The sequence below is a fragment of the Lutra lutra genome, chromosome 11 (assembly GCF_902655055.1).
Source record: "Lutra lutra chromosome 11, mLutLut1.2, whole genome shotgun sequence".
NCBI lineage: Eukaryota > Metazoa > Chordata > Mammalia > Carnivora > Mustelidae > Lutra > Lutra lutra.
In genome coordinates this window covers 31923782-31941152 of record NC_062288.1, presented here as the reverse complement: position 1 = coordinate 31941152, position 17371 = coordinate 31923782, and the positions used below count along the sequence as shown (strand labels likewise).

The following is a 17371-nucleotide window of genomic DNA, read 5'->3' as shown; positions in this document are numbered from 1 at the left end:
TCCTATAACAAGTTTACATTAACTACAAGCAAACCTCGTGATGCCAGGTAGTCTTGGCTAATGCCATTAGCAAGACAATCAACCAGGGAGTGGGTTATGGGAGGTACAGGAACAACAAGGACCAACTAAGAATTCATGACCCTGACCACATTGTTCCCTTCTGTAGGGAGAGCATGTGGGAAGTCACATAGGCGAGCGCACGACACATAGCACAGACCCTTTCTCAGTGTTACTGAACTTTCCCATCCTTAACCCCTTATCAAGGTGTCCGGACTTTAAAGGAGACACAAGTCAGGGCCTGATTTGATCCACAACTCCAACCGTGCCGTGGCCTCCAACAATTTATATCCCATTCTCCTCCTACCAACACAAATCAAAATTTCAGAAGGTAACTCAGTTCCTCAGAATCCATGTTTTACTTCTAGCTAGCCAAGTCTTCCCACTCAACACTTATTTCTCTAGAATTATGTAGCTAGCTCCATTATGCCAAAATAATTAGAATCTTTTCCTCCATAACACAGTAACTAGCTAAGATGTGCTATAAAAACCAAACCTGTAAAAAGAATTTCAATACATCTAAAAAAATATAACACAGATGCTGAGCTATTTCCTGATAAATGATGACATTAATATTAGTCATCTATTTCCTGAAAAGGACTGATTTTAAAATAATGAAATGACAATTTGATGAAAGTCTAAAAATACCAAATCCAAGTCTAAGTAACAGCTTTTACATAAGAATTAAAAATTCAAAAATGTACATAAAAGGGTCATGTAATGAAGCACAGGTTTTTTTTTTTTTAAGATTTTATTTATTTATCTGACAAAGACAGAGATCACAAGTAGGTAGAGAGGCAGGCAGAGGGAGAGGGGAAAGCAGGCTCCCTGCTTTGCAGAGAGCCTGAGGAGGGCCTTGATCCCAGGACCCTGAGATCATGACCTGAGCCAAAGGTGGAGGCTTAACCCTCTGAGCCACACAGGCGCCCCTGAGGCACAGTTTTTAAAATGTCTCTGTCTAAACAGATTCTCTTTTCCTTTCAATGCCCAAAGAAAATTTTTGTTAGGTCAGAAATAGGAAAGAATGATTGTAAATAAAACTGTCGAACCTAAGAAAGCACAAACTACCTTTTTCTCTTTGGCGACATACCAGAAAAAATGAGATAGTTACCCAAACTATGTTTAAAAGATCTTCATTACAGCACGTTAAACTAATTCCTCCCATGAGTCATAGATTTGTACACAATTTTAACCATAAATAATTAAAAAGTAAAAATGTGAAAACAAAATAATAAAATTAGTACTCTCTTAAATTTCTACACTACTGGAAAGGAACTGTTAAAACATAGAAATCCGCCTTTAATATTTAAGGCTCTGCATTAGTCATATATACATATATATTCACATACATGCAGAATGATCCAGTAGGAAAAAATATATTCCTATCCCCTTACAATAAGCAAACATGTTTCAAATACCATAAATTTCAGGGTGCCTGGGTGGCTCAGTTGGTTGAACATCTGACCCGATCTGGGCTCTGTCATAGCCTCAGGGTTGTGAGATGGAGCTCACCTTCAGGCTCTACAACCATGCTTAGGATTCTCTCTCTCCTCTTCCCTCTGTCCTCCCGTAACCCCTTGCCACTCTCTATCCCTCTTTAAAAAAAAAAAACAAAAAAACAAACAAACCATAAATGTCACACAAAACAGATTTTCTTACCTATACCATTAAATCTCTTTCACCAAAGAATTATATCTGAAGATAACCAAAGTACATAAAAGCATCTAGAATCATCACATTTCAAAATGAAAAGGATTTCAGAAAAGTAATTCATAATTTATATTTTTAAGTAGAACATAACTATCCAAATCCTGCAATAAAATTCTTTCCACTATTTCACACCAAAATTACAGAATTCCTTATAATGTTTATTACTGCTAGTGGTCTTTATCAAAGGGGCAGGTAACTATCTTCTGCCATTAATACAGTATCCATCATCAATAATCAACAAGGACATGTATATCAGTAACTATGGATAATAACTTATTCTTTTATTTTATACCAGAAACTAAAAAAAATTTTAGAATCAGAAATTTGTCTTTTTTCAAGTATTATGAAAGTAAGAATTCCCAAAAATCATGTGTACTTCACTTTAATTTTTCTGTAATTTTAATCTTTTTATAATTAAAAAAAATTCTTTACACATATCCTTTTAGCAGGAGTCTACAACTACTATCACAGGCCAAATCCAATCTGTTGCCAGTGGAACACAGGAAAAAAAAGCCCCAATCAATTTATCTGAAATGGTAGCCTAAGTCTCTCACTTATTATAGTCTTGACTATTTTTAAAATTTTTACCCTATGTAAAAATTAAAAAGAGAGAGATAAGTGTATTTTATTTTATTTTTTAAAAATATTTCATTTATTTGACAGACAGAGATCACAAGTAGGCAGAGAGACAGGTAGAGAGAGAAGGGAAGCAGGCTCCCTACCAAGCAGAGAGCCTGATGTTTGGTTCGATCCCAGGACCCCAGGACCACGACCCAAGCCAAAGACAGAGGCTCTAACCCAATGAGCCACTCAGGCTCCCCAGAAAAGTGTATTTTAAAATATTTTCCCTCTCTGTACTTTTATTTATTTATTTATTTTTATTAAGCACCTGTGAAGTGCACTATTTTATTTCTTTAGTAATTTATTTATTTTTATTATGTTCAGTTAGCCAACACACTGCATCAAAAACCAATAATGTACTATATGTTGGGAAAAGTTCTTTTAAAGAGAATTGTTAATCTAAGTACTTTAAGGATGAGATACTAAATAATTAACATCTTGTATTACTATATAAGAAGACTGATGACAACTGATTGCCCAATGTGAGAAATAACATTAGATGCACTATATTTAAAAAAAAAAAAAGGGCAAGACAAATTTTTCAAAAAAAAAAACAAAAAACAAAACAAACATCTAAAATTAGAAAGCTAACAAACCAGGAAAACTTCCCATCTTAACATAAATTAACTTACTAAGTCTCTTATATGAAAGAACTCCCAATTAAAATCATTTTAATGAAGAATACTTTATACCCTGAGACTTCTTATCCTTCTGGAATCCAAACACTCTTTATCCAATAACAAACAAGAATATTCAAGAAACATATTTTAACATCAGTAAACTAGTAAACTAGATGTTCACAGCAGCAATAAAGCAATAGAAAGAACAGGGGCTTTAATAACAGAAGGCCCTAGATTCACACCTGGCTCTGTTGTTATCCATTCCTGTCAAGACACTTAACCTCTCTGAATCTCAGTTTCCTCAGTAATCAATTACCAAATTATTGTGACGATTAGAAGAGATACCATACATAAAGTATTTAATTTTCAACTTACACAAAAATTACTAAATGTTAGCACATACTCCCTTTCTTTTTAGAGCATCAGTATTTCACTGAATAACATCTAAACACAGAAAAAAGAGGCAAGAATTTCAAGTGTCTGTGTGTAAACTGATCTTCTAAAGGACTTAATAGGAAGCAGTCATGGTTTATGAATACCAGAAACGCTAAGAAAATGAAGGTTCCCATTTTCTGATTCTACGGCTCAAATACAAACACAGATACCCATGCATGATTTAGAACCAGTTCATATGTAGCCAGAGACACTGAACGAAGTGCCTAAGAGGAAAGCACAATGTATTTTGAAACCAGATATATTTGGGTTTGAATTCTAGCAATGTTAGGTTTAAATATAAAATAAATCTGAAATAGAAATTGCTTCATATATGAAGAGCATATTAAAGAATTTTCATTACTAGTCATAAATGCTCATCTAATATTTTTCCTCCAAAAAGCATATTCTGCATGCATGAAATAAATTAATGTATCTTCCTCAGATGTTAAACACAGTTGCTTCGTGTTTTTAATTTTATTAAAATTTTTATATACATGTATGTTTACATGTATGTATGTATTACATACACACATATGTGTGTATACATACATATGTATAAATAAATAAAATCTTTATATATGTATATATAAAGATTTTATTTATTTGTCAGAAACAGAAAGAGAGCACAAGCAGGGGGAGCTGCAGGCAGAGCAGAGAGAGGGAGAAGCAGGCTCCCCACAAAGCAAGAAGCCTGATACAGGTCTTAATCCCAGGACTCTGAGATCATGACCTGAGCCAAAGACAGACACTTAACCAACTGAGCCACCCAGGTGTCCCTTAACTTACATTTTAGTATTAATTCTGAGACTTAATCTAGAATACAAAAGATGTGTTAATTTTTTAAGTGTAAGTACTAAGAGAAATTAAAAATTTCAAAATCAAATGTTAAATTTGAATATATGGGGGATACTGTTACCCTCTTCTAAGGACGATCACCATTACCAGAAAAAATGGACAATGTGATCTTATTTAAGGCAAAAAAATGTGTGCATTTTGTGCATTTTCTTTTAGACAATATATTTTTTTAAAGATTTTATTTATTTATTTGACAGAGAGAGATCACAAGTAGGCAGAGAGGCAGGCAGAGAGAGAAAGGGAAGCAGGCTCCCTGCTGAGCAGAGAGCCCGATGCGGGACTCAATCCCAGGACCCTGAGATCATGACCTGAGCCGAAGGCAGAGGCCTAACCCACTGAGCCACCCAGGCGCCCTTAAACAATATTTTCAAAACAGTATGCATTTTATATTTTTTACCCATTTTCGTGAAATAAGCTCTATAGAATTGAAAATTAGAGTAGATGCTTTGGTAAGGAAATACTAAAAAAAAAATTTGTTTAGCTCAGCCTCACCTTTTTAAAAAAACTATTATTCAAACACTGGAAGAGATAAATTTTTATTTTTCTATTTCCACATTAAATTCAATTAGCATAACTCCATTCAGAAGAAAGCAAATTCTACTGCTGAAACTATTAGACATTTAAAACTCCTCTGAGTAATCATTAGAGTGATTTTTAAAAATCACATTTAGAGTGACTTTTAAAAAATAAGTGATCATGATTTTCTAATTCAACCTTCAACCTTATTTTAGAAATGTCATCCACTGCTATTATTCTTCACTAGTTATAGCTACCTCATTTGATAAACATGCCTACTATGCACTAAATGCTGGAAATAAACTAGATGCTGAGTAAACGGATTCCAGTGTTTGAGAAATTCACATTCTAGTAAAAGACAAAAAGATAACTAGATTACAGCATAATTGGTGCTATATTTATTTATATAACCATTCCAGAAAAGACTTCCGATTGCTTATGAGGGCATATAAAATACCATCAGTTGGCTGCATAAATTAAAATTGGGGACGATGAATAATGTGGGAACAGACTAAGCATGATGGAATAGTTGTAGACCCATGTACAGAGTCCAGCTAGAAAAACTGGGAGGAATTACAGGAATCATGTTTGAAGCCTGCAAAGAGTGACTGAAACAGTAGGAATTAGAGAGGTTTAAGACTCCAGAAAGAGCAGAGCCAAAAATCAGTATACTGCTATAGATGCTTTTACCCAGGATTGACTGCTAGTTCTGAGTGTGGCAGGGCTAACTCCCACAGAAGGCTGCTAGGAACAGAAATACCAGGAAAGCTTTTGAAGGAGACCTGGGAAGGTCTCAAACACCTTCTTGTCATCAAAATACTAAAATCCTAATCAGAAAGCCTCTGATTAACAGAATATAGCATTTGATAGTTCCAGAAAACAAAATAATAGTTTAGGACTATCAGAGAAAGGGTGCTGAAAAATATACCAAATCTATGTTTAAAACCATGGATGGTCAGGGGCACATGAAAGGCTGAGCAAGACTTACCAGTGTTGAAATCCAGCCTGGATATGGCACCATCCCTGACTAGATGAAGGTGATCAGCTACCACTCTAGCTTCCAGAAGAAGATAACATTAGTAAAGAAAGTGAGCACTACCCTGTATTATGAGCCATGGGCCCTAGTATGCTCTTGACCATGTTTTCTTCAAATTGACAGATGCACTCCACCTGTTTACTCTTCTGTGGTCTTTTTCTACTTTATGTTATGTTCTGATGAATACTTTTAACATAATGGTTGACAAAGGGTAAGTATAATAGCACTTAAAGAACAAAAGTGCTGAAAAAATTTCATACTATCTGGCATTCAATAAAAGAAATCTAGATATGCCAAAAAAATAAGACTACATGACAAAGATAGGAAGAGAGAAAACTCAAAAGAGATGTAAGATGATATAAATATTCTAAATTAGTGATGAAAACATTAGGATACACTATGATTAATATGACCTAGGGAAGAGGAAAAGATGGATATAGATAAAAAGATACATATTTTTATAAGAGGATTAGAGTCTATTTTAAAAGAATCTAATCAAAATTCGAGAACTATCTAAAATTAAAAACTCATTTAATTTACTCAGTAGATGAGAAACAGTAGAAGACAAGATTTATGAAAAGGAAAAGAAGTCAATAGAAAATATACAAACTGAAGCAGAAAGAGAATAAAGAAGAGAAGATACAGAAAAGAAAGAACCTAAGTCAAGTGGACCCTGGTAAAATTTAACATACATGTAACTGGAGCATAAAAAGATAATAGCCAAAATTTTTCCAAACCTGATGGAAGAGCAATGGCAAGGGTAAATATGTAGGTAAATGCAAATGTGTATTAACTGAATATCAAGTATAAATACAGCAATAAAAGATTCTTGCAGAATTTAAAATATATATAGACAAAGTGTATAGGATGAGAAGGAATAAATTAATTAAATTTATATTACACTGTGATAAATCAAGAGTAATTGCCAAAAGAATGGGAACCTAACATAAATACAAAATAAGAAAAAAAATTTATGACTAACAAGTTCACTGAGAGAAAAACTAGAATAGTGGAATTTAAAAAAATACTGATATATAAGAAGGCAAGGAAAGAGAAAAATTCAACGTAAAACAAAGAGTAAAATGATAGCTATAAACCCAAATACAATAACATTAAATGTAAATGGGATAAATACTCTAAATAAAAGACTAGATAAAAACCCAAACTCAGTTCTATCCTGCCTATTAGAGACACTTTAAATTTAAGGACAAAAAGATTAAAAGTTAAGGATGGAAAAAGAGACACCATACAAACATTAACTGAAAGAAAGCTGTTTTAACTATATTAATAGCAGATAAAATAAACTTTAAGGCAGTAACAGTATTAGAGATAAAAAAAAGATATTTCATGGTGACAAAGAAATCCAACCCCTAGGAAGAAGTCACAATAAGATTTATTTATTTTTTTGAGAGAGAATATGAGCAGAAGGGGCAGAGGGAGAGAGAATCTGAAGCAGCGCTGGATGCAGGGCTTGATCTCATGAGCCTGAGATCACGGCCTGAGCCAAAATCAAGAGTTGGATATTTAACCAACTGCACGACCCAGGCGCCCCAAGAGATCACAATCCTAAATCTGTGCACGCCCAATAATAAAGCAACAAAATATTGACAGCAAAAATGACAGAACTAAAGGAGGAAACAGATAAAAGTATACTCAGAGACAGACCTTAACATATCTCTCACAAAATTAGATAGACTAAGCATATAAAAAACTAGTAAGGGATAAAGAATATATGAAAAGCACAATTAACATACTTAGATACAATTAACATGGAACATGCAATCAATGACAGATTATATATATTTTTCAAACACACAAGAAATATCAAAATTAACCATATACTATATTATAAAGCAAGCATAAACAAAATCTCAAATGTTTGAAATCTTTCAGAGTATGTTCTCTATAAGTATAGTGGAATTAAGTTAAAAATCAGTATCTAAAAATAACTAGAAAATCCTTCACTGTTTGAAAGTTAAATAATAAATTTCTAAATAACCCTGGAGTTAAAGAAATCCCAACAGAAATTAGAAAACATTTTAATCTAATTAATAGTAAAGATACAACATTTCAAAACTTGTGAGCAATCCCAAAGTAAGGGCATCTCAATTTAAAAGGCATATATTAGAAAAGAAGAAAGGCTAAAAAACAATGACCTAAACTCCCATCTCAAGAAATTAGAAAAAAAAGAAAAACAGGAACTTAAAGTCAAGGAAATAATAAAGAAACCCATGAATTAAGAAATAAATATATGGCAGAGAAAATTAACAAAGCCAAAAGCTGACTTTTGAAAAGACACATAAAATTCATAAACTCCTACCAAGAAAACACATGGAAAAAACAGAGATTAGCAGGATCAGGAAAGAAAATGGAAACCTACTATAGATTTTTTTTTTTAAAGATTTTATTTATTTATTTGACAGACAGAGATCACAAATAGGCAGAGAGGCAGGCAGAGAGAGAGGAAGGGAAGCAGGCTCCCCACCGAGCAGAGAGCCCCATGTGGGGCTTGATCCCAGAACCCTGGGATCATGACCTGAGCCGAAGGCAGAGGCTTTAACCCACTGAGCCACCCAGGCACCCCCCTACTATAGCTTTTTTAAACAATAAAAAGATATGAAGAGATTTGAAAGATCTTAAGAATAAATTTGGTTATATGAAAAACTCACTGAAGCCTGATTTGAGAAGAAACAGGAAATCTGAATTGTAGTGTCTATTAAATAAATTGAATCTGTTACTAAAGAGACTTCCTACAAAGACAATCAGCAGTTCAGATTTCTTCCCTGGTGAATTCTTTATAAAGTTTAAGAAAGAAATATTACTCTAATGCTATACAAATTCTTCTATTGAAGAATATTTCCCAACTTGCTTTATAAGGTCAGATAATCTTAGTGACAAAACTAAACAAGGACACTAAGAAAGAACAATTACAGATAAATCTCTTCCCTGAACATACAGGTGAAAATCCCAAATGGAATATTAACTCACTGAATGCAAAGATATGTATAAAAGATAATACAACACAATGAAGTGTTTTTATTCCAGAGTAGTTTAACGTTCAAAAGTCAGTCAATATAATTCACTACATAACCAGAAAAAAAGGAAGAGAAATTATGTATATTTTGATAGAAAAAAACATTTGATTGCAAACATTTACCCCATGGCAAAATTTTTAATATTTTCTGTAATACTCTAGTTTTTTTCTTTTGTTTTTTAAAGATTTTATTTATTTATTTGACAGAAAGCGATCACAAGTAGGCAGAGAGGCACGCAGAGAGAGAGAGCAGAGAGCGGGGGAAGCAGGCTCCCTGCTGAGCCTGATGTGGGGCTTGATCCCAGGACCCTGAGATCATGACCTGAGCCGAAGGCAGAGGCTTTAACCCACTGAGCCACCCAGGCGCCCCTGCAACACTCTAGTTATCCAGTGCAATAGAAAACAAAGGCATGAACTTTTAAACAAGCAGATAACAAGACTGTATTTGAAGTTTAAAAAAATAAAAAATGGCAGAAAATCTGTTAGAATTAATAAGTAAATCTGGTAAGACTACTACATTACAAGACAAATATTTTAAAAGGTTGATTTTATGTCTATATATCAGCAAAAAAAAGAAAATTAAAAAAACTTAGTGATCTGTTACCATATAAAAACATAAAAGAATAAGATTAGCAAGGGACATATATGTATTTTCACAACTACAAACATTTTTGAGAAAAATTTCAGACTATTTAAATACATGAAGGGTAATATTCTTTTTCTTGACCTGATTGCTAGTTACAAGGCAGCGTCCTCTTCGCAAAAATTCACTGAGCTGTACACTTATGCTATGTGCACTTTCTGTATGCAGATTATAAGTCAATAATAATTTATATGAAAAATGTGAAAGCAAAGTGAGCTAAGAATAATGCTAAATGCAATACTCCCATGTTCTACGTATCTTTTAGAGCTTGGCCACAGATTTAACACTAAAATTTCTAAAGCTTACAAGAAAAAAGAAGTTGTCAGTTACACATTTGTGTCCAGTAGATATAAATAAACCAACTGCCTAGAGATACAATTCTTGGCACTAAAATAAGACAGCTATTTCTCATAGAAATCTTAACAAAAAGAAGACACTTCTTGATATAATAAACAATGTTCTTGACAACTTCAAGACCTTCTGTGACTGTTTCTTCTGATGACACACAATATAGGCCGATGGAATCTTACCAATGCACAATTGTGAAAAAGCAAGTGGTGATAGGATTGTGTGAAGCAATGCTGTCTACATACCCAGCTGCTTTCTGATGATTTGGACCAACTCAGATATAGATCTTCTAAACTCGTAAGACTGAACACATGAGCGGATAAGCTTCACATATTCCCCCTTGAATATCCAATCTTTCAACAGAGCTTCTGACATTTATCAATCAGCAATGAATTAAGATAAGCAGGGAAGTTAAGGTAAGCAGGAAAGTTACATGTGTGGAGGACAGCTATTTCCCTGAGTATGAACTCATTTTAGCTAAGAAAAGAGATAATGACCTATGCATGCTGTGAAATTTATCCAGGACTAATAGCTGAAAAGATGATCATGCTACCTCTGTCACCAATACCTATCAGGGCTCTTAACAATCCTCGGAAATGATACTGAACCTGCTCCGAAGGAATACAACTAAAAATGTTGATCAAAGACCAAACCCAAAGTTCTGCTACACAGAACCTGACTAAAAGAGCTTTAGCCAAAAATATGATCACTTTAGCCAAGGTATGAAGAGTCTCATGAGGCATACTCAAGCAAATAGTTACTAGGAAAGTAAGTCCCTCAATTTGAAGTTCTTTAAAGGATTATATTGCCAATCACACTAAGATTTTATGTATCTGGAGTTCACCCACCATGTTCAAACAGAGCTAGAGACATTTTTTCTGATTATTCATCAACTAGAATGTTGAGTTCAGAGTGCTAAAGCTCGCTTACTTAACTGAGGCCTCTGGCTGCCTTTTTTTTTTTTTAACACATGACAAATTTACTTACTTGCTTTCCTAGTTCACAGCCAATTCTAATAAGTATGTGAAGATAGGAAGCACAAAGGAAAGAGGTGCTAGAAACAGGCAGAGTTGTAATAACAGATAACTTTGGTAGGAAGCAATAGCAGAATGCAAACGCAGAGGAAAAAACTTCAAACACACAAGCTTCCTGGGGCTGTGTCACAAAAAGTTCTGTATCTCAAGAGTCCTCAAGGGCAGCCACCACACAGGACATATTCACAGAAACAGATTCAGAGTGAAGTCTTCAATAAAGATTCTATTATTTTTTAGAGAGTCTTTTTTTTTTTTTAAGATTTTATTTATTTATTTGACAGATAGAAATCACAAGTAGGCAGAGAGGCAGGCAGAGAGAGAGAGGAGGAAGCAGGCTCCCCACTGAGCAGAGAGCCCCACGTGGGGCTTGATCCCAGGACCCTGGGACAAAGACCTGAGCCGAAGGCAGAGGCTTTAACCCACTGAGCCACCCAGGCGCCCCTTTAGAGAGTCTTTTTAAAGAAGATAGGAAAATGTGTAGTACATTTTTTTAAAGGTGATTCACCCAAAATGTTTTAAATATTAATATTTATTTTGGCTTAGATTTAAACACTGAAATTCTAAGCTTCAGTTATACGGAAGACTGCAATCCACAACCAAAGCTGGGTAGAGCACTATAGTTGATGGGAGAATTTTAAGCTTAACTCACACATTTATAACATGGAAAAGATAAGCACCTCATTCCCTGACTACACTGGAAAAACAAGGCCCTACTGTTACTTGAAATAAGATTCAAATTATGAAATAATATCTTCACCTACAGAAAACCAAGAATAACTATGTACATCTTATTAGAAGTACTTGAATTTTGAAAACCATCGTTTGTCTCCAGTCATCACACTTTCTCCTTAAGTGGTTCTTATTAATCCTTTCTATCCACAAGACAGGAAAATTATGATTGTGTGAGGAGTTTCTCTTAAGGTACTGATGTAAAAGTTTAACAAATGTTATATTAAAATCTGTTTATGCATATATAAACTGAATACTTAAATAACCTTCTCATAAAATGATGTTAACCTACAGAAAGAGACTTTCCATTTTAATTCCCTTTGCCAACAGAAGTAAAATCAAAAGAATATGTAAGTTTTTCAATAAAACATGAAGCATAAAATGACAGAAAAAATGACTAATGTGCCTGATTTTCTATGGATGAAAAATAGAAATTTAAAAAAAAACCCTGGGACTTTAAAAAATTAATTTTTCAAAGTTCTAAATGGTAAAGAATATGCAGGGGAAATGCTAGTTGGTACACAGAGCCAAAATCAGCCCATGAGTATTCTGGAGTTGAGCATGGAATATTTAGAGGCAACAAATGACCTAGTTTCTCTCCACCACGATCTGTTAAAAAAAAAAAAAAAAAGGATGATAAGATAGTACTAAGTACCATACAAGTATTTTAAAGGCTACAATGCATAAATTTTCAGTAGAACAAAAATAAGAGATGAAATAATTACATACACAATCACAATGAATAGAAATTAAATTCAATTCAGGTCCTATCTTACCTAACCCAGCAATCCACTTCAAAAACTCCACACCATAACAATACTGTTCTTGTGCAAGGCTTTAAACCTAAAGAATTGCTTAGTTGCATCATAAAGGTTTAAAACTCAGCTGAGAATATGTCTAAGTTGTTTAAGGGGTAAAGAAAAGCATTATCGTATAAATAATATAGATACAGTGGAATGATATGTGGTGATAGGGGGAGCATTTTGTTTTGATTTGCTTTGGTAAACTGTTCACAAGTTTTCTAGAGTATCAGTGGAGGAACATAAAATGGAAGGCACAGTTCAAAATGTTTTTGTTTAGAGAGAAAAATGCACATGCCTCATCTAGCTGCCATTAAACATATGTCTACCATTACCCTGCTCATATTTGGAGAAATTCAAAAGAAAGTATCAACACATTTTATTTGCAGTCTATCATTAGTTTTAAGGCTGTTATTGAAAGTTACTAATGATCTAGGCTAAGAGGATTTTACAGATCTGAAAACTAGATAATGAAATGTTTGCATGGCTTGTTAAAGGACATAGAACTAAATGACAAAGTAAACTTAGAACTCAAACTCTAAACCAACTTCTTTACAATTTAAATATCAAATCACCTCTAACTTAATATATAAAAATTTAAAAAATGAGTTCATTAAGAGACAAAGGTGAGATACCACAATTTGGTAACTTTGAAAGGCAAAGAAACATAAATGCATAAATATTGATTTGTTCAGGCAGAGCTACTTAAAACATCCAAATGGCCTAGAATGACTTTTTTTCCCAAAAAGTAAAAGCCTTTTAGACAAAGCCTATCAAACAGTTCCCATTATTATTAAGGAGGATGATAATTTATATAAACCATTAACTCTTCAGATGTGAAGAACAGCCTTAGTAGTAAATCCACATAAACACACTAGTTGAAATCTAAGCCAAAAATTGAAATCTGTTTTAGATACAACACTAAATTTATGTGTAAATTATAACTGAGGTCAGCACTTATATTCTTTTTGCAATAGAAAACAATACTCATGCAAATAAAATTAATGAAAATACAGCAAGCCTGGACAGCTGTCCACACAAATCAGTGTGATATGCCTGAAACGTCTTAAATATAACTTAAAATGTTATTTAAATAAGATTGAGGTACAAGTCCTTTCTTCTGGCCTTCCTCTGATGAGGGAGCAGATGAACATCAAGTAACCTAAAATCAGCCAGGACAAAAATGGAGAAGCCAAAGAAAGAGTACCCACCACTGAAATTATTCAATCGATAAATATTTACTGAGCATTGGATGCTGTAGTATGAAGAATTACTTTAAAAAGAAAGAAAGAAAGAAAAAGAAAAAAGACAACTGAGCAAAAAACTGCACTGTAAAGTTTAACTCTGAGGGAGCTTTTATGAAACACATTATCCCAAGAATGTTGGATCCTGCTTAAGATGATCATCTTTTAAAAAAAATCAAGTCATAATCTTTAATATATGTAAAATACATCAGCCTTGCATATTGTTCTATTTTCCTAACTTAAAAAAATATTTGCCTGGATTTAAAAAAAAATTGAATACCTGTCTTCCTCAAAGGTTGTATCCTAGACAGCACAAATGGTAAATTTAACCAAGTCCACATTATTTTACTGTTTACAGCTCAAAGTGCCATACAGTTAGTGAGGCAGCCTTCCTGCTATGTAGTCAAACATATGTAATAGTCCAGGTTAAAAAAACAAAAAGTCACGCAAAGTTATTGAATAGAAGTCCCAGAATAAATATCTGTATGCTGCGTCAGATGCTTGATACATTTTTACACAAGAAATACACAGAAATTGAAAAGGAGGGAAAGGTGTCATTTTTTAATTCTTAGAGGATTACCAATGGTTGTTGCTGAGATGTTTGGTGAAAAATCAGTTATTTCAGAATACAGACACTAATTATTCACTTTACGTTTCTGTATTTCCTAGAATAAAGGAATACTACATTATAATTAGAAAACCTTTAAGGAGGGGTGTCTGAGTGGCTCAGTGGGTTAAAAAGCCTCTGCCCTGGGGCGCCTGGGTGGCTCAGTGGGTTAAAGCCTCTGCCTTCGGCTCAGGTCATGATCTCAGGGTCCTGGGATCGAGCCCCACATCGGGCTCTCTGCTCCGCGGGGAGCCTGCTTCCTCCTCTCTCTCTGCCTGCCTCTCTGCCTCCTTGTGATTTCTGTCTGTCAAATAAATAAATAAATCTTAAAAAAAAAAAAAAAAAAAAGCCTCTGCCCTGGGCTCAGGTCATGATCCCAGGGTCCTGGGATCAAGCCCTGCATCCTGCTCTCTGCTCAGCAGGTAGCATGCTCTCCCCACCCCCCCACCCCCGCCTGCCTCTCTGCTTACTTGTGATCTCTGTCAAATAAATAAATAAAATCTTTTAAAAAAATAAAGAAAACCTTTAAGGAAAGGGAGACTTGGAATAAATCATTGACACGAAGACTAAGTACCCTCCACAAGTCCCATTTGCAGAATAACAACTGCAGAAACTGCACTAGCACTGCAATTTAAAAGTGGAGAGAAAACACACACACACACACACACACACACACACACACACACACACACACACGGCAGGCTTGTAGTAGACATTCAATACTGGGGGAATGAAATAACTGACTACATACGTAAACAAGCCAAAACAAAAACAAAATGCATTCCGATTTTGAGGCAACACGGTAAACAATCACAGAAACGACGACTTCGCCAAAACGTGGGTGACAGCTTAATGGGCACTAAATGAAAGAGTTTTCCTTCCTGTCCTCCTCTCTCACTCTGACACTAGAAGACACATTCAAAACAAATCCTCCCCCAGCCCCGCCCCAAGCCTGATCCTCGCTCGGCTCCAGTCCTGAAACTGTCTGAAAGTCCGGGGTCTCACGGTGCCCAGACCCGGGCCCCTGTCAGGGCGCTCGCGACCGCGGACACGCCGGGTGCGGCACAGACTGGAGCCACGGTCCCCCAGTCTGAGGGACCCTCAGGGGCTCGCGCGCTCGCCCTCAGCCCTCCGCGCCGGCGGCCCCCTCCCGTCGCCGCGAGCCGCGGGCCGCGCCGTACCTGCACACGGTGATGAGGTTCCTCCTCTCCACCGCAGCATTGCGGGCGCTGAGGCTCTTCTTGCCGCCGCCGCCGCCTCCGCCGCGGCTCCCGCTCAGGCCCCCCAGGCTCCTGGAGGCCATGGCGGGCTGACCCCCGCGCCCCTTTTGTCTGCTGCTACCCCTCCCACCCCCCACACCTGCTTTCCAATGCTCCTGTTCGTTTTGCTACCGTGGGGACACTGGCGAGTCGCGGGGGAAGGAGCGGGGACCGACGGAGGGTGTGGAAGACCGCGGGGGAACTCGTACCCGGGCACTGGCGGCTCGCGCTCCGCACCCAAGCTACATACAAACACACACACTCACGCGCACACACGCACGCACCTCCCCCGCCCTCGCGCGCGCCGCCGGCCGCCAGGCGGAGCGTGCGGGGCGGTGTCGGCGCTCCCCCGCTTCCCGAGGGACCTCGGCTGCCAGCACGCGCGCGTGCCCGCGTGCCCGCCTGCCCGCACGCCCTACCACCTGCCTTCGGCCGCCACTCGCGCTCCAGGCGCGACTGCTGCGGAGAGGCCACGAGCCTCGCACGCGCGGCCCCGCCCTCCCTGCGCCTATCAGGCCAACGCAGTCCACCTGGAGCCAATCGCGACACGCAGGGGGCGGGGTCGGCCTCGCGGCTTTTAAAAGCAACGTGCTCGAGCACCGCCCCGGCGCGTGGGCAGCTGTCAAGGCGCCGGGCTCGCGCTCGCAACCCGCGTGCCGCAGGCAGCCGGCATGCAGCGAAGCAGCCCTGCAGTTTGCACGGGGATTGTGGGATGCGAGGCGCCGGAGACACCCGGGAGGAATGCTGATCGTTGTCGGGAGCCCAGCTTTAACTGCTGGGATCTCTAGCTTTAGCGGCTGTTATTTCCATGGCGAAAGCCTATTCGCAGATCCTCAGCCCAGAAAATGCAGCAGTCCGGAGCTCTCAACAGACCCAGGACTTGACTCCCTGGAAACGAGCAGGGTTCCTTTTGTCTTAACTCCCTCCCGTGGTCTGGAAAATAGCTACAAATAGCCCGGGGAAGGAAACTGCCCGTAGAATATCCCCCTTGGGCGTGTGATGGTAGGATTTCTTGACCGTCCACGCCACGTCTCTCCTACCTTGGCCTCAGCACGTCCTGCAGCCGGAACTGGCCGCCCACGTGAGAACGAGCGCGGTGCTAATGTGCACCCTTCTCCCTGCCTGGGCAGAGACCCCGAAACTGGATGAGGAACAGTGAGTCTCAGGGCAGTTTGGGCCTTGGCTCTTTTGGGCTGCTCCCGGAGAAGAGGGCCGCCCTGGTCTTGCGTTTTTGGAACATAGCGCTCACTTTGCAATGTTTCTTCATCCTCCAGCCTTACCAGCAGGAGGTCCTACCCTCTGCTGCATTGTCTGGCACTCACCTAAGTGGCTATCTCCTTTTGCATCAACAAGCTCAGACTACAGAGTGAGGTCCGTTAACTACTGTCCCTGTAGAGCCTAGCACGGTACCCCGCATATAACAAGTTCTCAATAAATGTTCGTTAATGTAACTTGAAGTTACATTTGGCATTATTTTACTGAAATTTCGCAATTTTGATGGCTCCAGAGTCCATATAACTTTCACCTCTGGTTCTGAAGTTTTTGTCAAAGAACATTGTTACAGAACATAGTTTAGTATAGATATCCCTGTACATCATGTATATTATACAAAGGAGGGACTGTTAACGGGGGAGGGAATGTTGAACGCTTTAAAAACAGAGTTTTGTATAATAAAGCCGTAGATGACTAATATCTGAGTTTGTAGAAAATTTTAAATCTCTAAAATCATTAGAGCAAAGACAGCCCTTTCAGTGACTAAGTTTAATCATAGTAGAATAAAGATCAGTGTAGGAAAAATACTTGTCTCAGCTAACTTACTGCAA

General features: G+C 37.5%; 1 protein-coding gene across 6 annotated transcripts in view; it reads right to left on the bottom strand.

Moving 5' to 3' along the window:
* RUNDC3B (RUN domain containing 3B) overlaps positions 1-16001 on the bottom strand; it is a 143762-nt gene extending 127761 nt beyond the window's left edge. For 4 of the 6 annotated variants that reach the window (XM_047694679.1, XM_047694682.1, XM_047694680.1 and 1 more), the window contains exon 1: positions 15471-15999. In XM_047694679.1, the coding sequence (XP_047550635.1) occupies positions 15471-15592 (122 nt within the window). In that variant the 5' untranslated portion in view covers positions 15593-15999. Of the gene's footprint in view, positions 1-5802; positions 5872-15470 lie in introns of all 6 variants that reach the window. The other 2 variants (XM_047694685.1, XM_047694681.1) reach the window with 2 other exon arrangements.
* Between the last annotated feature and the right edge of the window lie 1370 nt (positions 16002-17371).